The following is a 25,314-nucleotide window of genomic DNA, read 5'->3' as shown; positions in this document are numbered from 1 at the left end:
TATCCAGGAGGACACATCAGGTGACCTTGACTACAGAATCGATCAGAGAAAGCAGTCTGTAACACTGGAGGTTATTTCTGTTGCCTTTTGAAAATATTGGGACAATAATGGAAGTAGCCCATGGGACAAGGAGGCCCACCCTGACTGCAGCATTTAAAGTATGCAGCAAAATCAGGGATTAGATATCAATGTCACTCAAATATACATCAGGTGGGATCGCGTCTGAACGTGAGCCTTATTTTTGGACAATCCCAATGTGCCTTTCCTCACTTCATCCATTGTGAACACAAGATTTGAAAAACACAGGGATTACTGCCGTATACCCACTATTGTAGACCCTTTCAAAGTGGGAGACCCAATCCTCTGCTACTATATGGTGGGACAAAGAGGGAGCATCATCTGCAGCCAAATCTGGTTGGTTAATCATACCCCCACATTTTTTGCTATTATTAAAACAACTAGGGTCAAGCAGATTGTTCCATGCTGTATCCCTTATAACATTATCCTGCCTGCAAAATTGAAGCTTATATTTCCTCCAAGTCACAACATAAGCAGAATCTTTAGAGTTGACCCGAAGCATTTCCTGCTGTTTCATGATAAACAGTTAGGGGTCCAATAAAATGAACGCTTTCTGCGGTCAGTTCCTTTATTCTCTAAACGGATTTGAGTAGCAGTCCAGTGAGCACTGCGTTTTAATTTTAAGTTACTAACAGTGCAACTTACATAATGGCTCCCCATTGGGTCGTTGTTAATATGAATAAACATGCCGACAAATGCCAATTTTCCGTGGGAAAGCTATGAATAACTGAGAGATTGTGAAAATGAATTGCGAAATTGTACCAGGAAGGAATGTTTCAAGCCACTGCTTAGGAAATGAAAGTCACAATTCATACTGCTGGTACGGATTCTGAGAGTCGAGTTCTGTCAGTTTTTCGTGGCGTTAAGGAAGCGCAGAATGAGAAATTTTGGTGGAAAATTCTCGTGGATTTTATTCTGTCTTTTGGCGAAGTTGTGTCAGGCTGATGATGCCTGCCCAGGTGAGATCCGAATTGAGGGCTAATATACATAAATTAAGATAACTTTTAAAAATCGATCGCCTCGTGCAACCCCGATTAATTCTGTACGTATCTAAAGTTATACATGTATAGGTGTGTACTAACTTGAATGTAGTCTTTAGCGTCTCTCAATAAATATATATACTATTACTAATTATGAATAGCGGATGTCAGATATTCCTACTCTGTTTCTTTCAGCCCACTGCATGTTTACCTATTCAGATGTGTTTGATGGCTAAGACCCTATTTATTGACGATATGAATTGACTCTACTACCTCAGGGTATATTATATTAACATTCAAAATAGCAGACACCTATTGTCAGTATTTCTAGAATTATAGATACAACAAAAAGGTTTATCTCGGAAAAGTACGTGCTCGAGCAGCCATTTCAAATTGTTCTTCTATCAATTTGAGTTTGTATCTCACTTCGTTGCTCAACTGCACATTAGCAGAGTCCGGGATTTTATCATAAAAATATGCAATTAAGAAATACATTGTTCACAAGTTAGAATGACCAAGATTAAAAAAATAAAAAAAAAATATTGGGAAAATAATACTGTTGCACATTATGACTGGAGGTTCAAAGACACACACAGATATGAAGTAATTTTCCACCAGCTCAGCTGTGGGAATTGGCAATGTATCTGGGTTACCAGATTAGAAACTGAAAGTTTCTGTTGGAAGTTATAAATTAGTCCTTTTATTCGGTCAAAGTGAGACACTGTGGCAGATGTATTAAGGCAGTGTTTAGAGTATCTGAAACACACAAAGGTGATAAGGTGCAATAAGTCTAACTATTTCCAATCTCTAATAGTAGCGCTCCAACCTATCTTTTTTGCCCAACATGCCACCACAGTTTGGACCCAGCCATATGCAAATCAGTTTTTACTCTGCTGCAGTAGGAACAGTCCAGCCCAAACTGACAGGCCAGAACCTCCATAAACTGGAACACAAGCAACCAAAGGAAGATTTCACCCTTTTTGGAGCTAGTCAGACAGGTGTAACTTGGGTCCAGTGGCACAAGACACACATCTGGCCATACCCTTGCCACTTAGGGTGGTACATTCCTCCCATCACCTTTTCTGTGTTCGCCGTGTTTAGAGTATTCACAGAGCCATCACTCCTATGGCTAGCCTAATGACGGAGATCCAATTGAAGTTTAATGAGAAAAATCCAAAATTTATCAGTGTTACAACTTAGGAACTTTAAAATTGAGAGTCTCAAATGTTGAGAGTTACAAAACTTGTTTCTAGGGGCAGATTTTCTGAGAAATGCACAATGCTATATGAAGACCAGCTGCTTTGAATGAAATGGAAAATAATTGTGCAGCTTCCTACTCGCAACTTGTCATAGACAACTCATTGTTACATCTTGATGCAAAGTCTATCAAGCTGTGTCTCACATGACCGCTGTACTTAAGGCAGACCTTCGAGTTCAATTGACTTCACCCAGATGTGACTACCCAAATAGCAAAGCTGTCAGAGGCAGGGCATCACATTAAGCTGGTGCTTCTTTAATCGAATACGCCTCCCTTTGGGACGAGTAAGGCAAAAAGCCACAGGGCAAGAGATTTCCTTGAAAAGAGTTTTCAAGTCGAGTGAGAGGATTTCTCTCAGGATGACCCTTGTTCAAAAGGACTTTGAGTTGAAGTTGAAGGTCACAGGATTACTGCTTTACAGGGGACATATTGCTGGCAGTGTAGGGACCTCTACTACATCCCCCAGCTGTGAACACAGTAGGAAGGCCGTTCGTCAACTTCATGTGCCAGGAGGTGAAATATCAGGTTCTCTTGGTGTGGGCGCATTGCTGGCAGTGGGGAGAGCTGGACTACATCCGCCAACTGTAAACGCAGTAGGAAGGCTTTTCATCAACTTCACGCACCCAGAGGTAAAATATAAGGATCTCTTGCTCCCTGCAGCGTGGGAAGCATTGCTGGTAGTGGGGGGAGCTGGACCACATCCCCCAGCGGTAGGAAGGCCACTCGTCAACTTCACATGCCCAGAGGCACAATATAAGGATCTCTTGGCCACAGCAGTGCGGGACGTGTGTGGGACACGCCTGGGGGTATGCCCGGGTGAAGACTATGCCAAGAGTGGGCCTGTCTGCACCCGTCCACACCTGGATGAGACTGGGCTGGACCCCCTTTTCTTGGCTCTTTTATTTTCATTTGACATTTTCTTATTAATAAACCATTTTGCACAACGTGGGGGATTCGAGGGCCATTAAGATCCAGCAATACAGTACTGATATTATTTTGTGGATCCCTGTTATAAGTGTTTAACGGTGTGACTTTGACTGTGCATCTGGGGCATTTCGATATAAGAGTTAAATGTGGACAAAAAGAAAATAATGTTAGGTGTAGCACATGGGTCCTCTACAAATATTACGTTGGATGACTTTTTACAGAGAGCAGTGGGCATATTAACTAAAAAGATAGAGTTGGTTGTAAGAAGGTTGTCACTTTCCTTGCCCCCAAATCAAGATACAAATTCGATACAGGAGTCAAGGGTGTGTGAGGAGGATGGACATCTACTGGCACAGGCTACTCAAGATATAGCGTTACCCTCTTCTCTTGTTGTTTGTGAGTGTCCTTCTGAAGACTTATCTACTTGCCCATGACCTTCTGTCCAAACCGAGGATGAGGATGGGCCTTCGAAGACTAAAGGTGAAAAGAGGAAAAAACCCATCTCTGTAACAAGTTCAAAGAAACCAAAGCTTGTCCCAAAAAATGTGCTTAACTTTAGCCTGGAAATGATATCTGGGGAGTCCCAATTGACTGGAAGGCTGGGGAAACTGTCTGTGGGGGAATTTTATTCCAATTTAGGAAAGCTAGTGAATGATATATTGTCTCTAATATTGTCAAACCTAGGGAATATTGAAGATCAGCTTGAGCACTTTGCAGCTCTTTCCAACAAAGTTCAATTGACTGAGACGTCTCAGGTGGGCTGTCAGAACCGGTGCTATTTGTCTACGCAAACAGATGTTGGCAGTAATCTAGGTGATCTAAGTGTGCAAAGAAATCATAATGCTGAACCTGTACAAGTGCACTCTGCCTAGCACGACCCTTGTATCACTGTGCCTAATCTTTCTGTAGGTCGTGTGGCTATGGGTACTCCAGGCTCGTCTCAAAAGGCGGAATTTAATCAACCTAACCAAGTAGATAGGCCTAAGAATTCAGAGGGTCCCTCACAGTCTATTCCTCTGGTTAAAATTAAAGTGGCTTTGGATTGTTTGCGCCTTCCCCTTGACTGTACGTCATACACACTGATTCTTACGGGTGTTCCGGCTTTATCTTTAGATGCACACGAGTATTCCTGAAACTTGATGAACAAAGCGGCACTTTAGTGTATTAGGAATGCCGATGGTCATTTACGAGCAACTAACAACTTAATTATGGCCCGTAGAGCTAGTTGGATAGGTCCTACATTCAAAGTGTGTCGGTTCTCTATTTTCATTCTTGAAACGTGTAAATTTAGGTTGCACTAAAATAAATGCATGCCTGTTAGATTTCCTATAACCCCCTCTATTGGGTTGTATGCCCAGAGGAACGAAAGATAGATTTAATAGATTTGACAGGTCCTTACTAAGCCCATCATTTGCCCAGTTTCATTTGTTCGCTCAAATCATTTTGAGGCCTTATCTGATTTATGAGAAGTCGACTGGCGTTTGGAACCTTTTCTGCTTCTGAGAACTTCAGTCCCCCCCCAATATACTGGAGACCTCACCAGGTCATCCTGCCACTTCTGCTACATCCCGTAAGGCAGCCTAAGAGTTCAGTTCTATTCCGAGTGATGTAGTAAGTGAGCATGGTTTGCAGTTTTTATCCTGAAATATTGCAGGGGCTTGGGTTAAAATTCCCAATATGATTGGAGACATTTTATAAGTGAATATGATATTATATGTTGCCAGGAGAAATGGGCAACTGAGCCTTGGGCACTGAATGGATACGCATCCTAATGTTGTCCAGAAGAAATTCCTCTGCCGGCGTGGGGAGGAAATGGAGGCTTGGATATCTTTGTTTCCTGCACAATTGGGAACTTGAAGAACAAGGTTGTTGCATCTTCTTCAAACTTTCAAATCTTACATTTTCAAAAGCCCAAGGTGTTAAATATGATTTTGATTAATTTTTATTATGACTGTTTGCCTCACAATCTGCTGAGATTATTGAGGCATCAGAGAAGACTCTCTCGGCTTTTGTTAAAGGCATAAGGGTGCCCCCTGTGCTATCACTGCGGCAGGGGATTTTAAAATCACAAAATGTTGATATAACGGTGAAAGCATCGGTAAGTTTACTGACGTGGAAGGGAACATTAGTAGTCATTTTATTGATTCTCTTTATGGGGAGGCTATAAATAACGTAATCTTGTGTTATAATTTGATTGATGCATCAGAGCTGCAAAGCAAGAGCTCGGTAATCCCCACAACTTTTACTGGTAAAGGAAAGGGCTGTACAATAGACTTTGGCCCTCATTACAACCCTGGTGGTCGGTGTTAAAGCAGCGGTAATACCGCCAACAGCCTGGCGGAAAAAAAATGGAATCACGACCATGGTGGTAACCGCCAACATAGACAGCCACTTTAACACTTCAACCGCCACAGCGGTAGAAACAAACACTGCGGCGGTAACCACCAACAGACAGGCGGAACACAAGATTCAGTCCACTGTATTACAACACCCCTATCCACCACCTTTTCCGGTGCGGTACCAATGCCATCAAAAGCACGGCGGAAACAGGACTTGGAACGGAAACCACTCACATTTCGACACTTTACGAACAACCAGGTCCTGCCCATGCTGGTCTACCTCCTCTTGTATCAGGAGCAGCAAAGATGCCGGCGACGACCATGGTGAGTACTGCACCTAGCACACAGGAGATGGGGGAGGAAAAAGAGAGTGACGCACACACGCCACACGCAACAGCCCCACCCACCACCCTCACGCACAACACCATACACACAAATACATGCAGCAACATTACATATACACCCCGTCACCCCCTGGTAGAACGCAAGGACAAAAGGAAATGATTGTAACAAGTGTAATCAATTAAATATCAGATAGGGCAAATTAAAAAATCAGTATATACAAATATGTACATCAACTACACACCAACTACACAAGATTTAAACTACCACAGGGTCTTAGTATTTGTTTGGTATATTTTGTTTTATTATTTATTCAGTATTATGTGTGCTTTTATGGTCAATCTCTAGATGGATCTTGTGATTATGATGACTGCCTAAAGATAAATGAATGCTTTGCACTTAAGTTGCATGTAGGAAACTCATGCACATTTACCTAAACTCTGCATATTATTTGAGTGTGTTTGGTTTTGGCACTAATAATCATTGCCGTGCTAGATCGCACTACTTTGCATGACTTTAGAAGGGGTCATTTTACAGTGACTCCTGTAGGTGGCTGCGCAGTTGCCACCTCTTAACACTGACTTTTCCTCAATAAAGAATGGATTCAAGCTACACAATGCAATGCAATTTAACACTGATGTTGTGGAGATTTTTTATTTTTTTTTATTTTTCCAACTCACAAGAAAATACATAAATGGTAGAACCTAATCAACAGAGTATTTCGTAGTTGCAGACTAATCAGTCGTTGCACCATCTCCATACATAAATGAATTTGGCAGGCTGATCAACAGAGCGTTTCATAATTACAAACAATACAATCATTGCACCATCCCATTTATCAAAGTCATTATCTAATGACCATTACATAGCTCATTAGCCATTACAACACTGGAGTCCAGATCTTCATCTATCGTTACACTATTCCAATACATAAATTAAAAAGGCAACCTGATCATATGAATATTTCATAATTACAGACAATTAAATAATTGCACCAATCTATGTATCAAAATCACTGTCTAACTGTGCTGGCCTAGCTCATCAGCCATTGTGACATTGGAGCCCAAATCTTCATCCCCCTTTTTCGAGCAGCCTTGCCCTTGTGAGTGTACAAGCTAATCTCCAAACAATACAATGCAAATGTTGAAGCCAACCTATAATATTAAGTTGGGGGGGGTCAGATTTTAGTCAATCAGAAGCAATGCAGCACTGCATCACGGCCGTAGTTCTAGCTGTAGATTTTGTGGAGAATTAGGGGCCAGATGTATCAAAAACCTGGTTTGCATTTCTTAAATAGAGAATTTTCAGAAATCGCTATTTGAGAAATGCAAAATGGGATGTAAGAAAATAGCGAATCCCTAATAGCGATTTCTTAAATTTCGCAATCGGTATTAGGGAATCGCTATTAGGACATGGGACTCCATTCATCCCTGTGGGGCCGAAGGCCCTTAGGTGCGCATGGTTTCGCATTTGCCAATTGGCGAATTCCTGTTAGGAATATGCAAATTAGGTAATGCAAATCCAAGGGTGCTGGGGGCCTAAGGCCCCCTTTGTTGCACCCCCTCAAAAAACTTGTACACATGTAAAGTGCACTCAAACCCTCGGGGCATGTGTGCACCACATGGCACTTTTAAAAATGCATTTTCAATGCATTTTTATAAAATGCACATGGTTACCACCAAATTTGAATTTGTGGTAATTGCATTTCCTCAATGCTCAGTTTGCATTTAGGAAATGCATGATACATGTGCACAAGTAATCGCAAATAGGTATTCCCTATTTGCTCTTATCTATTTAGGGAATCGCAATTTGTGATTCGCTATTCAAAGTCGCAATTTTAGGGAATCGCTAAAAACTGAGATTCCCTCAAATTGGACTGCACTGCCTTTCATACATCCTGAAAGGTTATTTTGCATTCACAAATGGTAGAATTTACTGATTTGCACCATTTGCAAATGCAAAATCCTTTGATACATCTGGCTCTAGGTGCCAAAACAGTTTGCACTTGAAAGTTGATCAATGCTATAGTTCATGCCACTTTCTGTTGACCCAAAATATACAAACCTTTGCTAATTTGGACCCTGATGTTTGAATAGAGCTTGCTAAACACAATTAATACATTAACTTAGCCAAACCATGTCAGGCATGTCATGCCATTGTATAAACCCTACCTTCTGGTCTCCTCTAGCAGATCATTCCTTTAAAATATGCAGCATTTCTGTTAGAGCCAGTAAACCCCAACCCAAACTCACATCTTTTTTTTATTTTTGAAAACACTTCAAAATAACTCAAGCCCCTCATTATTAGTTTGGCGGGCAGAAGACACCCGCCAAACTCCTGCGTTCGGGTTACCACCAGTGCAGTCCCCTTCCTGTGGCTAGAGTTTCCCGCTAGCCCAGTGGGAAACAGCCCACAACATTGATGCTGGCTCGTAACTGAGGTGACAGCCAGCAATGTAGTGGTGCATAGGGTACACCAGCACCCATCGCGCTTTTCACTGTCTACAAAAAACGCGATGGGGCTGGCCATGGGGGCCCCACCACTGCCCATGCCAAGTACAGTGCCCCTTTCCCTGCACCCCTTAGCACCCCCCTACTGCCACCATGTGGTATTTAAAATACAGAGCACCATGGTGCAGGGTAGGGGGCAATAGCGTCATTTAGCATGACACTAATCATGTACTCTGCAGGAGTAGCTCCAAAATATTGGTGCTACTCCTGAAGAGTAGATACGGCCTCGTTCCAAGGAATGGCATAAAGCAGACGTTAAAAGTGCAGTAAAAAATGGTGTAAGGAAAGCTCATAGATTTCCTTACGCCATTTTTCCGGCTCCCCTAACATTATGCATGCATTGCGTCACCCTGTAAATAAGGCGTTGGGCTACATTAACATCAAAAACAATTATGTTAATGTGGCGCAAGGTGGCGCTAGGGCATTATAAATATGCCCCTGGGCCTCTCCATGATTAGCATATTAAAAGTACTAGTATGTCCCTAGTAAAGTGCGCTATGTGTGCCCAGGGCCTTTAAATCAAATGCTACTAGTGGGCCTGCAGCACTGCTTGTGCCACCCACTATAGTAGCCTTTTAAATATGCCTCATGCCTGCAACTCCAGAGCCTGTGTATACAGCTTGAAACTGCAATTTCGACCTGGCACGTGTACCCAATTGCCAGGCCCAAATCTTCCTTTTATTCCATGTAAGTTACCCCTAAGCTAGGCCCTCATTTGCCTAAAGGGCAGGGTGCGGTGTGTTTAAAAAGTTGGACATATGCGTTTAAGTTTAACATGTCCAGATAGTTAAAAACTTTTACATTTGTTTTTCACTATTACAAGAACTACCTCTCCCAAAGGCTAACACTGGTGTTACCTTAAAACATTTTTCAAGTGTAATTTCCAATTGGGAAAAGATAGAAATGTGGAGTTTAGTGTCTCTTGACCCACAATTTAAAAACACACCTTTTGATAAAGTTGGTTTATAAATTGCAGATCTGAAAATACTACTTTTACAAAGTTGGCATTTTCTTACTTTAACATTTCTGTTCCTTAGCTAGTTTTTGCATACACGTCTTGGTTTAGGTGTCAGCTACACTTGTGCATTCTCTGTAGCGAGCCACAACACAGGAAGGGCTGGGTGTGACAGGGGAAACATCTGCATTCATCTGTGTACTGACAGTCTTCCTGGGCAGAGAGGGGGAGAAGGAGTTCATACTTCATCTGATTAGGTTGTGTTCTGCCCTCACACAAAGTGCTGCTTTATCCCCTACTGGTAGTCTGGAGCCAGGACTGGGTAGAAATGGGTCCTTGTGCACTTCAGAGTTCCTACATCAAAGGCTATTTTTGGTATAGGTAGTGGACTTCTGACACCATATACTCAGAAGGGTACTGGACTGAGGACATTCTTCCAGGAAGAAGCAGTACTGTGCTGCCAGGTGGGACTGCCACTTTGCTGTTTGCTTTGCTGTGTTAGCCTCTTGCCTGCTGTTTCTTGCCTGGGAGTGAGAGGACTGGGCTTAACTCTCTACACCCTGAAATCTAAAGTTTCTTCAAGGGCCTGACTGAACTTACCTCCTGTTTCTGAAGTCTCAGGGACATCAAAGACTTCACCTATATCTTACTACCGCACCTGGGCTCCTCTGCGGCGAGTTGTGCTCTGCCAAGTTGTGTCAAATCCAGGACTGGGCCCGGTGTGTCTATCAGAACCTGCGCATCCCGCTGCAGAAATAATGTCTCACAGCTGCCTGCACTGAAGCTATGGACACCGCTCGCCGACTGCATGACGCAACCACCCCGACTTACAATGCAGCCCCAACTTGGCATGCATAGCCCTGATGCATTGGAACTAGTACACATCACTTCTGGACATCAATGCATCAATGACGTTGCTCAATCAGGAAATGGCACATTGCCTACAATAGCGATGCATCTCCTCCTTTGGATCAACACATTGTCTCTGTGCATTGACGCAACTGAGGTACTGTCAGCAGGTCTGCGTGACTCCTGTACCCAGCTCGTGCTCCTCTGCGGTTGGACTGGACTATTAGCTCCAGTTAGAGCTTGTGACTTCTAAGCACTGCATTTTGGCTTAATCTTTAAAAATCCATACCCTGACTTGTGTATTTTGGATTTTGTCACTGTAGTCATGTTTGACTCAGATAAATATTGGCTCTTTTTTCTATACTAGTGTAGACTCTGTTTGTGGTGTTTTCACTGTGTTAATGTGTGTGCACATTTACTTTACACATTGCTTGTTTAGTTTAGCCTGACAGTTCTGTGCCAGCTTCCAGAGGGTGAGCATAGGTAACCCTAATCGGACAGGGTGCAAACCTCTGCCAACTAGAGACCCAGTTTCTAGCATTGGTGATCAGTTGTGAGGATATGACTTGTATTTGTGCACTATAAACAGTGAGGGGTGTACACCACTTACATATCCCAGACCATTATATACCAATACTCTTTATTTTATCTCTTTGGCAACTTTTCAGTTTTTGCAACAGTCATGTCTCAACCTAGAGGGCCAGCAGCTGTAACTGCAGTATTGGAGTTTGAGCACGAGAGATTAGAAACCTACAAGGGGTCCAGCTCAAAGTCTTCTGCAGGGAGTTCAAGTGTTCTTTTAAAGGCCTTACTAAAAAAGAGGAGCTGCAAAAGGTGCTGAGGACCTGGCTGACAGCCAGGGAAGCATCTGCCCAACCAGAGGAGGGCAGTCTTGAAGATGGTGAGGAGGAGGATCTGCAGTTGAAGTTGTTGGACTGCCCAGAACTATCTGAGGGGTGTGGGGCCATCTGAAATGGAGAGAGGGCCCCCTCTAAAGCAGGCAGCAGTGTGTCCTCCAGAGGAGCTGGAGGACAGGCGGTAAGCCATGAAGCTCCAGCTGGAGCTGGCAAAACTCAAAATGGAGAATGAAAGGTTGAAAGTTATGGATGAAAAGAGATTGGCCATTGAGAAGAAGAAAGTTCTTTTGGCTCTTTTAGCTGAGCATAAAGGAGCTGGACCTGAAATACAGGCGGTCTGAGTCCAGCACAGATGATGGCAGCCTATCTTCAGTGTCTTCTGAAAAAGAGTATACATACCTCAGAGTCTGATATCTGATTACAATGTGGGGGAGGACATAGATCACTGGTTTGAGGCCTTTGAGATTGTTTAGAAAATGCACAGGATCCCTGAGTAGGATTGGGGGTCTGTTTGTGGAAGAAAGTTCCAACTGAGAGGAGGGACACTTTACTAACCCTGCAGCAGAGTGATAAAATGAGGTATCCCTCCATAAAGGAGGTCCTTACCAGGAAATATGGGTTGACCGCAGAGATGTACAGGCAGAAGTTTAGGGAAAGTGTGAAACTTTCTCCACATACCTGGGTAAATTGTGTTGATTCTTTTTGCAAAACTCTAGATAGTTGTGTGAAGGACAGTAATGTGACAGATTATCAGGGGCTGTACAATTTGATTGCACAAGAGCACATGTTTAGTATTTGTTTTACAAAGCTTTGCCAGCACTTGATTTATAGTAAGCTCTCTGATTCCAGGGAGCTTACTAAGGAGGTTGACCATTGGGTGAGCACTAGGGTCCAAAAGAAAGTTTCTGAGGGAGATCCAGCCAAGGGTGGGCAGGGTTCCCGCAAAGTAGGAGGAGGGAACAAAAACAAAATTCAGGAGTTCTCTATAGGGCCCCAATTCAGTTCCCCTTGTCAGGTTTCCCATCCCCCTACTGAAAAGAAGAAATGTTTCCCGTCAGGTGGTCTGGCAGAGAAGGGCCACCTAAAATCTTTTACTTCAAGTGGGTGGTAACTGCGAGTTGATTTGCGACCACTTTCGCGGTCACAAAGCGACTCAGCATGGCGATGCGGTCGCAAATAGAAGGGAACACCCCTTCCTATTTGCGAGTCGGAATCACATTTTGCGAGTCGGTACCGACTCGCAAAAATGTGACTCTGCATCGCGATGGCCGTTTTGCATGTCGCAAACTGCATTTTTCGCAGTTTGCAACATGCAAACCGGTTGCTACATCTGGCCCTTAGTCCCTAATGTGGTTCACCAAGTTGTTGCTGTAGACAACCGCTAGAGCCAATGTTTGGTGGCTCAAGATCCCTTTGAATGGAGTGTTCTCAGGTTCCTTAAGGGTAGCTGTGAGTCCGTCCCTGCATGTGGATTAACTGCTGGGTAAAGACCAGGGTGCATACCGCATGGAATGAGGGGGAGCTCAGGTCACACTTGGAGATGTTAGGGTTGCTTTAAGGTGTGCCTGACCACACGGTCCATGGCAGCACAGGAGGGTGATCAGAAGGACCTGAAGCCTGAAAGAGTAGCCTATGTGTCTGCCAAGAAGAGGAAGGGCAAGGGGCATACGAAAACTGCTGCTGAAATTCCTACAGTCTGGGAGAAGGCTGGCCTTGAGTGGGATGCCCCAGAACCTATAGGGGAAGACGTAGCCTGACTGTGTAACCTGCCCGAGCTGTCCAATTGTCAGTAGGCAGGAGGTCCCTTGTGGGAGGAATTCTGTGCAGTGCAGAAGGAGTGCCCTACTCTTGTGGGCTTTCGGCAGCAGGCCAAAGCCCAGACAGTTGGTCACGCCTCTGGCAAGCAACTGATTTATAGGAAGAATGGTCTCCTGTATTGTGAGCCTAAGGTTCCTGAGCCTGGGGCAGCCCATTTTCTGGTGGTACCTCAGAATTTCAGAGCCTTCCTACTGGGTCTGGCTCATGATGTGCCACTGGCAGATCATTTGGGGCAGGACCAGAACTTTAACAGGCCTTATCACACACTCCTATTGTCCCCAAACAAGCAAGACCTCAGACATGTTCTGTCGGTCTTGTCTAACTTGCCAGGTGAATGGCAAGACAGGAGGGAAAGCGGGGGGATGCAATGCCCCCCTACCACCCTGTCCTGCTGTGAGCACACCTTTTGAGCGGGTAGGCATTGACATTGTGGGGTCTCTGAATCTCAAGACAGTCATAGACAACAGGTTTGTCCTGTTTTTGGTGGACCATGCCACCTGAAGCCCGAAGGCTATCCCTCAGAGGACAGTGACTGTACCCGCTGAAGCCAGGTTAATGATGGGGATCTTTACCCAAGTGGGGTTCCCCTCAAAGGTGGTTTCCAACTGTGGTACCAACTTCATGTCCTTGTACATGAAGGCCATGTAGAAGTCGTTTGGGGGAACTTGCAAGTTCTCTATGCCTTACCACCTCAAAACCAGTGGGTTTGTTGAGAGATTCAACCATACCCTGAAAGGCATGATAATGGGTCTACCCATACCGATGAAGTAAAAGAGGGATGTTCTCCTACCATGCCTGTCATTTGCCTACAAGGAGGAATCAGAGGAGGGGGTTGATTTCAGCCCTTTTGAACATCTGTATGGACACCATATGAGCGAACTTCTCAGTCTGATGAGGGAAGACTAGGAGCAAGCTCCCAGGAAGTCACCCCAGGATATATTTAGCTACATGCTGGACTTCTGCAACCAGACAGCCCGCTTCCGGCAACTCGACCAGGAGGACCTGGAAGCTAGCCAGGAGGACATAAAATGTTGGTGCAACTAGAATACCACTCTGGTTGAGCTTCAGTCTGGTCAAAAGGTGTGGGTAATGGCACCTGTGGAGCTCTGTGCTCTGCAAGACTGCTCGTCTGGCCCATTTGAGGTAAAGAAGTGCAAGAGTGATGTCACCTACCTGGTGTACTTGCAAACTCAACTCCTAGGAACCATTTGAGAGTCCTGCACGTGAACTGCCTCAAGTCACACTTTGAGAGTTCTGTGTTGACCATGCTCATGGTCAGTGATGATGGGGTAGAAGAGGAGCGTGAACCTCTCCCTGACCTCCTCTCTTCCAAAGAGCAGGATGGTGCAATAGACGGTGTGAGCCTCTCCTCTTCTCTGACCACAGACCAACAGAGCGACTGTTGCCATTTGCTGGGACAGTTTGCATCTCTGTTCTCACTCACGCCAGGGTCACCCATTGGTGCACCCATGATATAGACACTGGGGATAGTCTGCCTTAGGACTACAAAGCATAGATTGTCTGACAGAGTGAAGGTTAAGATCAAGGTGGATATTGCCAAGATGCTAGCACTTGGGGTTATTGAGCCTTCCAATAGTCCTTGGTCCAGCCAGTGGTTATGATCCCCAAGGTTGAACCACCCTGTATCACACCCAAACTATGGCTCTGTGTGGACTATGGTGGGCTCAATGCAATCACCAAGACTGATGTACACCCCAGTCAGGGCTGAAGGGCTCAATGATTGTCTTGGAGCTGTCAATCCCTCAGCATGTTGGATTTATGTCTTGGTACTTGCAGAATGCCTTGATTGAACGGGCAAAAGAGAAGTCAACATTCACAATGCCAGAAGAGCACTACCTGTTCTGTGTTATGCCTTTTTGGTTGAAGAACGCCCCTTCCACCTTCCAGAGATTGGCCAACCAGGTCCTGGTTGAGATGGAGAACTTCAGTGTCGCCCACTTTGACAACATTACAGTCCTCAGCTCCAGTGGAGAGGACCATTTGCACCACCTCCAGGAAATGCTTAGGGCCCTGCAGAGGACAGGCCTCACTATCACAGGCAGTAAGTTCCAGTTAGGGCAGGGCTTGGTAGTCTACTTGAGACAGACTGACACCATTCTGGCTTGGGAACCCCCAGATGCCCAGATAGAAGTGAGAACCTTTTTAGGACTCACTGGCTATTACAGGAGATTATTCAAGTGATATGGCTCCATTGTTGCTCCCTTGACAGAGCTGACTTCCAAGAAGTATCCACTACAGGTGATATGGACAGAGGCGTGCCAGGTGGCTTTTGACACTCTGAAGAAGGCCATGTACACAACCCCATGTGCAGGGCCTCTGACTTCTCTCAAGAATTTGTGGCGCAGACTAATGTCTTAGAGTATGACATGGGGCCCATGCATTCACAGCTAAACAAAGATGGCCTAGATCAACCTGTAACCTTCCGTAGTAGGTAATTACTTCCAAGGGAACAGATTTGGAATGCAATAGTAGGGGAAGCTTTTGCTGTGGTCTGGGCACTATATAAGCTAAGACCTTACAGGTTTAGGACTCTCTTCAAGGTTCAGACAGACTATAGGCTCCACAGACGGCTGATGCACATGAGGAGTGAGAATCCTAAACTGTTGAGTTGGTCTATCTTCCTACAGGGATGGACTTTATGGTGAAACACCATCCTGGAACACCCCAACACTGATGGTATTTCTAACTTTTTGTCCGCTATAGTGAAGAGAACTCCCAAGGGGTTGGGTAGCTCTCCCCACTTTCTGCTGAGGGAGACAGGTGCTAGACCTGGCATCTTTTGACATGGTTTCCCCTGAGTTTTAGCTTTCTGACTCCTGTTTTGACTGTGTGCTGAGTTCAGTTTTTGCTGGCTTTAGAACTCTTTGCACTTTTTCTCTGCTGACCAGTGCTAAAGTGCATGTGTTCTGTGTCTAAAATGTGATACATTGGGACTCTGCATGATTGACAAATTTGATTTACAGGTAAGTCCCTAGTAAAGTACACTATGGCCCTCATTACAACCTTGGCGGTCGGACGAGGCCGGAAACCCGCCGGCCGCATTTGGACATCCCCTCTGAGTTTCTGCCCGCCGGCACAGCAGGGATGTCGGCCGTAATATTGCAGCCGGCTCCTACCTAATGGAGCCAGAGGCAATGTGACGGTTCGGCGGGTGCAGCAGCCAGGCAGACAGTGAAAATCGCGACGGGTCTGTGCCTGGGGGCCCCTGCACTGCCCATGCTAGGGTGACTTCCCGCCAGCCTTTCCATGGTAGTCTGTACTGCCATGGACAGGCTGGTGGGAAGGAGAGTCAAAATCCCCAGGATTCAAACCGCCGGGACAACCATGGCGGAAAACCGCCGGTCCCGACGGTGTGACCGCGGTGCTACCGCCGCAGTCAAAATATGGTGAGTTGTATCTCCTGCCTGTTGGCGGTACAATCGCCACGTCAACCCTGCCGGTGTTTGACCGCCAGGGTTGTAATGAGGGCCAATGTGTGCCCAGGGTCTATAAATCAAATGCTACTAGTGGGCCTGCAGCACTGATTGTGCCACCCACTATGGGAGCCTCTTAAACATATCTTAGGCCTGCCACTGCAGTGCCTGAGTGTAAACTGCCAACCGTACCGACTTGCCGACAAGGGCAGGATGCAATGTATTTAAAGAGTTGAACATGTACTTTTAAGTTTGACATGTCCAGATAGTGAAAACTTGTTTTTCACTATTGCACGGACTATCTCTCCCATAGACTAACATAGGGTTTACCTTAAAACATCTTTTAAGCGTAATTTCCAGTTGGGAAAAGATAGAAATATGGAGTTTAGTGTCTCTAGAATCACAATTTAGAAACACACCTTTTGGTAAAGCTGTCTTTTAAATTGCAGATCTGAAAATGACACTTTTAGAAAGTTACTTTAACCATTCTGTGCCTTAGTCTGTCTCTGTAGACACATCTGGGTTTAGGTGACAGCAACACTTGTGCATTTTCTCTAGACAGCCACAACACAGGAAGGGCTGGGTGTGACAGGGGATACATCTGCATTCATCTCTTTATTGATAGTCTTCCTGGGCAGGGAGAGGTATTCCCCACTTACATCTGAATTTATGTCATGTCCTCACACAAAGGGCTGATTTACCCCCTGCTGGTAGCCTTGAAAGGGATCCTTGTGCACTTCAGAAAGTTCCTTTGAAGTCACCCCTACATCATAGGACTTTTGGGATATAAGTACTGGACCTCTGACACCATATACTCAGAACACTTCTGGACTGAGGATATTGTGCCAGGACGAAGGACTGCTCTGCTACCAGGATGGACTGCCACTTTGCTGTTTGCTTTGCTAAGTTGGCCTGCTGCTTCTTGCATGGGAGTGAGAGGTCTGGACATAACTCTCAACATCCTGCAATCTAAAGTTTATCCAAGGGCCTGTCTGAGCTTGCCTCCTGTTTCCGAAGTCTCAGGGGCATCAAAGACTTCACCTACATCTTGCTACCAGTACGTGGGCTCCTCTGCTGTGAGTCCTGCTCTGCTAATCAATCAATCAATCAGTTAATTTGTAAATCGCGCTACATGCCCGTGAGGGTTTCAAGGCGCTGGGGGGGTGCTGCTACTGCTTGAAGAGCCAAGTCTTAAGTAGTTTTCTGAAGGAAAGAAGGTCCTGGGTCTGTCGTAGATCCAGCAGGAGGGTGTTCCAGTTCTTGGCGGCGAGGTACGAGAATGATCTGCTGCCGGAAGATTTGCGTTGGATGCGGGGGATGGAGGCGAGGGCGAGGTTAGCGGAGCGGAGATGCCGGGTGGGGGTGTAGAAGCTGAGTCTGTTGTTCAGGTATGATGGTCCGGTGTTGTGGAGTGCCTTATGTGCGTGGGTGAGGAGCTTGAAGGTGATCCTCTTGTTGACAGGGAGCCAGTGAAGGTCTCTTAGGTGGGGGGTGATGTGGCAGTGGCGAGGGATGTTGAGGATGAGTCAGGCGGAGGCGTTTTGGATGCGTTGGAGGCGTTGGAGAAGTCTGGATGAGATACCGGTGTAGACGGAGTTGCCGTAGTCGAGTCTGTTGCTGACGACGGCTTCGGTTACTGTTTTTCTTGTTTCTGTTGGGATCCATTTGTAAATTCTGCGAAGCATGCAGAGGGTGTTGTAGCAGGAGGAGGAGATGGCGCTGACCTGCTTTGACATGGAGAGTGAGGAGTCCAGGGTGAAGCCAAGGTTTCGTGTGCAGTCGGTGGGCGTCGGTGGGGGACCCATCGTGGACAGCCACCATGAGTTGTCCCAGGTTGAGGGGGTGCGCCCAAGGATGAGGACCTCTGTTTTGTCCGAGTTCAGCTTTAGCCGGCTGTCTCTCATCCAGTCGGCGATGGTTTTTAGTCCCTCGTGGAGGTTAGTTTTGGCGGTGTGCGGGTCCTTGGTGAGGGAGAGAATGAGTTGGGTGTTGTCAGCGTAGGAGATGATGTTGAGGTTGTGCTGACGGGCCACTTGTGCGAGGGGGGCCATGTAGATGTTGAACAGCGTTGGGCTGAGGGATGAGCCCTGGGGTACGCCGCAGATGATGTTGAAGGCTTTAGATTGGTACGGGAGAGGCGGACTCTTTGGGTTCTGCCGGTGAGGAAGGATGCGGTTCATTCGAGGGCCTGGTCCTGGATTCCTGCTGCGTGGAGGCAGGATTTTAGGGTGTGGTGACATACGGTGTCAAAGGCGGCTGATAGGTCTAGGAGGATAAGGGCTGATATTTCTCTATTGTCGAGGTGGCTTCTGATGTCGTCTATGGTGGCAAGGAGGGCGGTTTCGGTGCTGTGGTTGTGTCTGAAGCCGGACTGGGAGGGGTCGAGGATGTTGTTGTCTTCGAGGTACCGAGTGAGCTGAGTGTTGACGATTTTCTCGATGACCTTCGCCGGGAACGGGAGCAGAGAGAGGGGCCGGAAGGTTTTCAGGTCCTTTCGGTCCGCCTTTAGTTTCTTGAGAAGGGCGTTGATTTCGGCATGTTTCCAGCTGTCGGGGAATCTTGCAGTTTCAAAGGAGATGTTGATGGCTTTCCATATGTGTGGTGCGATGGCCGTGTCTGCTTTGTTGAAGATGTGGTGTGCGCAGGGGTCTGATGGTGACCCGGAGTGATTGGAGTTCATGGTCTTGCGGGTTTCGTTGTCGCTGATGTTGGTCCAGGAGGTCAGTCGGTTGGAGTGGGTGGAGTTCGTGGTGGGTGGGGTAGGAGCGTCTGGAGAGTGAGGGGAGTTGAAGCTGTCGTTGATATCCGTGATTTTTTGATGGAAGGCGGTTGCTAGGGCGTCGCAAAGTTCTTGGGAGGGGGTGATGTCGTTGACAGTGGCGTTTGGGTTGGAGAGTTCTTTTACGATGCTGAAAAGTTCTTTGCAGTCGTGGGCGTTGTTTTCTAGGCGGGTTTTGAAGGAGGATCTTTTTGCTAGCCTGATGAGTTGGTGGTGTTTGCGTGTGGCATCCTTGAGGGCCATGAGGTTGTCTGGAGTGCGTTCGAGAAGCCATATTGGCTTGAGTTGTCGGCAGTGGTATTTGGAGGCTTGGTGGTCGTCGGTGAACCAGGTGGCTTTTTGTTGATGTGGTTGTTGGAGGGTTTTCTGAGTGGAGCAAGGCGGTCGGCGCAGTCGGTGATCCATAGCTTGAGGTGGGGGCCACGATGTCAGGGTCGGTGGGGTTGATGGGCGGTTTATTGGCTAGGGCGTTGATTAGTTGAAGTTCGGTGACTTTGCCCCATCGGCGGCGTGGTGGTTGTTCGGTGAGGTGGTGTTCTGTCTGTTTCTTGAAGATGAAGTGAATGCAGTGGTGGTCGGTCCTGTAGAGTTCGGTGGTGTGGTTGAAGGTGATGTGGTTGCTTGTGGAGAAGATGGGGTCAAGGGTGTGACCGGCTGTGTGGATGGGTGTGTTGACGAGCTGTGTGAAGCCGAGGTTGGCGAGGTTTTCGATCAGGGTGATTGAGTTGGTGTCAATGTTGTTTTCGTGGTGAAAGTTCAGGTCCCCGAGGAGGATGTAGTCCGTGGAGGCGAGTGCGTGGGTGCTGGCCACGTCGGCGATGGCTTTGCTGAAGGGTGCCCTGGGTCCTGGGGGTCTATAGATGTGTGTTCCTCTGAGCGTGGTGTTGGGGTCAGTGCGGATTTGGAAGTGAAGGAGTTCAGTGGCGCTGAAGGAGTCATCCGGGGTGGTTTTGACTTCGAGGGTGGCTTTGTGGACGATGGCTAGGCCTCCTCCGGTTCTGTTGGTGCGGTCTCGGCGTGCGACTTTGTATCCATTCGGGATGGCTATGGCAATGTTGGGTGCTGAGGAGTCGTTCCACCAGGTTTTGGTTAGGAAGGCCACGTCCGGGGAGGCAGGAGTCGAGCAGGTCCCAGAGTTCGATGGCGTGCTTGCGTGCTGAGCGGGTGTTGAGGAGTATGCAACGGAGGTGGTTGGTCTTGATCCTAGGAGGTATGTGGGCTTTGTTGCAGGTGAAGCTGCAGTTGTGGCAGGAGAAGGGTCCGTGCGTGCTCTTTGGAGAGGCCTGGAAGCAGGTGGTGAGTCGGCTGGTGTTGAGTGCACGGAGGGTGTTGGCATCGTAGCGAATGCTGGCGGGGTGGCTGTTGCTGGGGCCAGGGGTTCTGGCGCTGGGCGCGGTCCAGGCGCGGACGGGTGCAGACGGGCTTGCCTTTGGCACGCCGCGGCTGCCATAAGAGGACAGGAAGGTGAGAGTGGAAGTGGCATCTGGGAGGCGGGAGGGCCTGACCAATGAGAGGGCTGGCGGGAGGGGCTGCAGGGGACGCAGCGGCGGGAAAAAGCAAAATCAGGAGGTGGCAGCTAGGAAAATGGGATGGAGCGTGGAAGGCGGAGCAGGGAGCGACCTGCCTGTAGTAGCAGGGTCAGAGGTTGCTCCCTGTCATCGCGCCACGGCTGCCATAAGAGGAGGGGAGGGTGGGAGTGGCAGCTAGGAGGTGAGAGGGCCTGACCAATGAGAGGGCTGTGGGAGGGGCCGCAGGGGACGCAGTGGTGGGAAAAAGCTGAAACGAAGTGATGAGAAGGAGGGGGGAGGTGGGAGGGGCCATAGGGGACGCAGCGGCGGAAAAAAGGTAGAACGAAGCGGTGAGAAGGAGGGGAGAGGTGGGGGGGCTGGAGGGGACGCAGCAGCGGGAAAAAGCTGAAACAAAGCGGTGAGAAGGAGGGGGAGGCGGGAGGGGCTGAGGGGACACAGCGGCGGGAAAAAGCAAAATCAGGAGGTGGCAGCTTGCAAAACGGGATAGAGCGCGGAAGGCGGAGAGGGGAGCAACCTGCCTGCAGTAGCAGGGTCAGAGGTTGCTAAGAAGTGCTAAGCGGTCTCAAATCCAGTCCAGAGGCCTTGAAGGTGAGTGTGGTGCTGCAACTCAAGAAACGGGTGCATCGACACCGACCCGTCAATTTGAACTGACACATGGAACCTGGCGTGTCAATCAGAATCAGCACATTCTGCTGCAGAAATGATACCTCGCCCCCTTGCCTGCACCAAAGCGGCAGACACCTTATGCTGACTGCAGGATACAATGACCCTGATTTACAAAGCAGGCCCGACTTGGCCGGCACAGCACCAACACATCGGAAGTAGTATACATTGCTTCTCAACATTGATGCATCAACGACATTGATTATGAAACAACGCATCATCTGCAATAGCGGCGCTTACCCTCATTTGGATCAATGCTTGCTACAGAGCATTGACACAACCAAGGTACTGTCAGCAGGTCTGCATGATTCCTGTACCTGGCCCGTGCTCCACTGTAGTCAGACTGAACTTTTGGGTTTGCCCTTGTCCAGGGCGACCAGATAGCCCCGGTTGGAGCTATTGAATTCTAAGCACGGCATTTTGATTTCAACTTTAAAAAATCAGAATGTAACTTGTGTATGTTGGATTTTTGTTGTTTTGGTCTTGTGTGACTCAGATAAATGTTGTTTATTTTTCTAAATTGGTGTGGAGTCCTGTTGTGGGCTTTTCACTGTGTCACTGTACAAACACATTAATTACTGCATCTTTAGCTTTTCATGACTGCTGCATGCCAAGCTTCCGTAGGATGAGAACCAGTAACTTTTAGTGCAGACCTTACTTACCCATACCATGATTGTGGTCCCTACTTGGACAGGGTCTAAACCTCTGCTAACTAGAGACCGAATTTCTAACTGTAACAAATGCAATGTGGGGCCCTTCTCACTATTAATAGAGACCACTAGTGGAGGATAAGGTTATCTGTCTGATCTATAATATTCAGAAAAGGAGGCTACAGTTGCCTTTGTCATATATTTCTAAATTTAGCAGTTACATACAGGTAGGTTCCCTGAAAAGATATCTGTTTTTATGACAATGGAACAACAAGCTTTCACTGGGTCTCCAATTGAGGTTTTGGGAGAAATCATCAACCATGAATAGGTGAATTTTAATAGTATTTTCAAGCCTAGTGCATGTTTTTGGTTTCTTATTTCCTTCTGAATATTTGATGCAGGTAAGGTGCACCGGCAAGACTGCTCTGGAAGAAAGAAGCTCCGTGACCAGGGTTGGCAAAAGGTTTCAGAAACTTAATGCAGAGCCCTCTGAGGGCTTTTGTTTTTGCTAGATGCTAGAACCTCCTGTTAAGTATTAAACAATGTTCTCCAGAGAAAGTGAAAACATAATATCTGGCACCACCAGGATGTAGGGCCATGCAGGCTCACTCGTTAACAATGAACATCAGGCTTTCTTTCATTTTCAATCTAAAGTAATTTGTGCAGAAGCAGCATTGCACCTTAAAAAAGTGCAGGACCTGGGGCATGTTGCCTCCTCTGCCCACTACTCCTGCCTTTGAAGACCCTGTCAGAGATAATGCCTGAGATTGCGTTTGTACTGTGGAGGTAAAGGACACATTACCAGTGGTGTTTTTTTCTGGAGGGCGGGGGAGCATCAACCCCTCCCTGTAAACCATGCTAATCGTGAAGAATAAAATGGTGAATTAATCATTTCATTGCCATTTTATTGTTCACATAGCACGCCACAGCCTGCCCCAGAGCAATATGGATTGTGTACTCTTTTCACTGAGGACTGCTGCACTGCTGGGCAGACACTTCAAAGTGCACATGTGACTTTGGCCGGCAGACTTGCGCCGACCAAACTCACATGCGCACTTTAAAACTCTCTACCCGGCTGCCTTGAACAGCTGTGGGGAGACCAAGCACAGGCCTAAATGGCCTGAAAGACTATCCACCCAGGACGCTCTATCTAATCCTGAAGCTGTTCTCATGCTGGCTAACAACATGAGAGCAGCACCAGGATTGCTTAGGGAAGTTTCTGCTTCCACCCATACCACTCGGAGATTAGGAAGGACACAGAGGACGATGCATCCCAGGTAAGTTTTATTATTTTATTTTTAATGTTAATATAAGGCATGCTTGAGTTTTTATTGTGCATTCTTGTTGACTGTTTTCACTTTTTTGATGCGGTGGGGCACTTCGCTCGCACCACCACTTTGATATATTAGCTGCCGCTGCCTCACATAACTCCATTGTAACCTGTAACACAATTAACTTTTTCTCACTGTTGAGTCAAAAGAAGCTACATTAAGCAGGAAAGAATGAATGAATTGTTTTCTGTAACCAGTTATCATCCAATCTCTGAAAAACGGTTCTTGACAAGGAAAGGAATTAATTGCAAAAGACTGCTATTTAAAAGATTTTTTTTCAAAGTAGTGGACCTCAGCTTTCCAATAGAACCAGTAATTTGTAAGTTTGATTGAGGGAACTTTTTGGTCCTCCAGTATATTATATGTCTCTAACCAATGTTCAACTATCTTGCATCTTTACAACAAAGGAAGATTAGACAAACCATGACTAAATTTCCAACTTTGTAACTGTAATCCTATAATTTCTGTGTTACTTTAATTTTCTTTTCATTCTTTGAGAACACAGGATTTAACGGGAGTGTGTCAGGTATGAATAAGATGCCTATATTTTTTTCCAAGAGCTCCACATGAACTTGGGAGATTTATCAGAATTTGTAATTGTTAACTAATCTTGTTAATTGGTGACACTTTTAATTATTATATTGCAATTTTAATTGTGCTAAGACGACCTAAACATGTTCATGGGAAAAATCTAATCTTTTTAACTGATTGAGATCAGCTACGCTGTGCTGCATTCGTTGTTTTTAATAGGGTACTGGATACACACTCTTTTTGTAAATTACCAGCATTGAAGATGTATTTTTTCCCAAAATTATGGTAAAATATTTTGGTCATCCAGAAACCAGTCATACATTTATCTTCGCTATATCTCCAACCAAGAATTGTATTTTAGGGAATATAAGAACACATTAAAAAGTGCATCTAAAGAGGCCGATTTGCCTACTATAAAGCACAGTAACTCTGCATTCAGTATTACAAATAATGGGAGTAATTCAGGGGTGTTCAACATCTGCGTAATTACCTTTTGTGTAGTCATGCCAAATTTCGGAAAAATTATGTCAAATTATGCACAATTATTCAAAGTGTAAATCCGAAACTTGCCACTATATTTTAGCACAAAATGAGGCCTTGTTTCCATTATGAATGCAAAGATACTCTGCACACTCGCGTCCCGACATCCACACTGTTCCTGGGAGCTTGTGCTAAACATTTGCTGCAAATGGCATGTAATTACACAGAGTGGCATTATAGTGTAATTTCATGATTTTTTCGTGAAAAGTGTAATTGTGTATATTTATGCAAGATTACCCCAGTTTAAGGGAAATTTCCCCTAGATCTAATTCTTTTACTATGCCTTTACTAAGAGATTCCACCTAGTCAATGCATGCATGCATGTTTTCTAAGAATTCCTACCCAATTCCTAGAATACTGGCCTTATTTAAAGGCATTTTTTTATCTACTTTTTGCAGGTGGATATTTGCCTGGAAATACACAGAAAATTGTAACCCTATTTTTGCTTTACAACCACATGTGACATAACATAACATAACATAACATAACATAACATAACATAACATAACATAACACAACATAACATTTTAGCTACAAATTGGATTAATAACCCACTCTAAATCATCCCCAAAGCAGGGGCGACTCCTTTGCAAAGGAGCGTCACCCCCTGGCTGAGTCAGCAGCTGAAAAATAAAATTGTATTTTGCTGTTGTTTTATTTTTCAGTTGCTGGTTGCTGGTTCAGACAGCATGTGCAAGGAGGGGTGGGATTGGGTCATGAGATGGGGGAGGAGGAGGAGTGGAGTGAGTGCAATAAGTACGCATGACAGTTTGGTTGGCCGTCTTAGGCCGGTCAAACTGACATGCACACTTAGGTTTTTCCAGTCCAGCTGTGATGCACAGCCGAGTGTGAGAAACTGCACAAACTCCAGTGCACTGTCTGAGTGGCAGACCATGCTGCTCAGACCAATCCTGATGCTGCTTTCATGCTAGGTATAGCATGAG

At 46.1% G+C, this 25,314-nt stretch overlaps 1 protein-coding gene across 2 annotated transcripts in view; it reads left to right on the top strand.

Annotated features, from left to right (window-relative positions):
* Positions 1-856: 856 nt before the first annotated feature.
* Positions 857-25,314, top strand: part of LOC138261696 (ficolin-1-like) — a 263,717-nt gene continuing 239,259 nt past the window's right edge. The window contains exon 1 of one of the 2 annotated variants that reach the window (XM_069210960.1): positions 857-1,037. In XM_069210960.1, coding sequence (XP_069067061.1) covers positions 956-1,037 — 82 coding nt within the window. In that variant the 5' untranslated portion in view covers positions 857-955. The remainder of the gene's footprint in view (positions 1,038-25,314) is intronic. The other variant, XM_069210959.1, reaches the window with a different exon arrangement.

Source organism: Pleurodeles waltl, chromosome 10 (assembly GCF_031143425.1).
Source record: "Pleurodeles waltl isolate 20211129_DDA chromosome 10, aPleWal1.hap1.20221129, whole genome shotgun sequence".
NCBI classification, from domain to species: Eukaryota; Metazoa; Chordata; class Amphibia; order Caudata; family Salamandridae; genus Pleurodeles; species Pleurodeles waltl.
The sequence above is the reverse complement of the archived record's forward strand: the minus strand, read 5'-3'. Positions and strand labels throughout refer to the sequence as shown.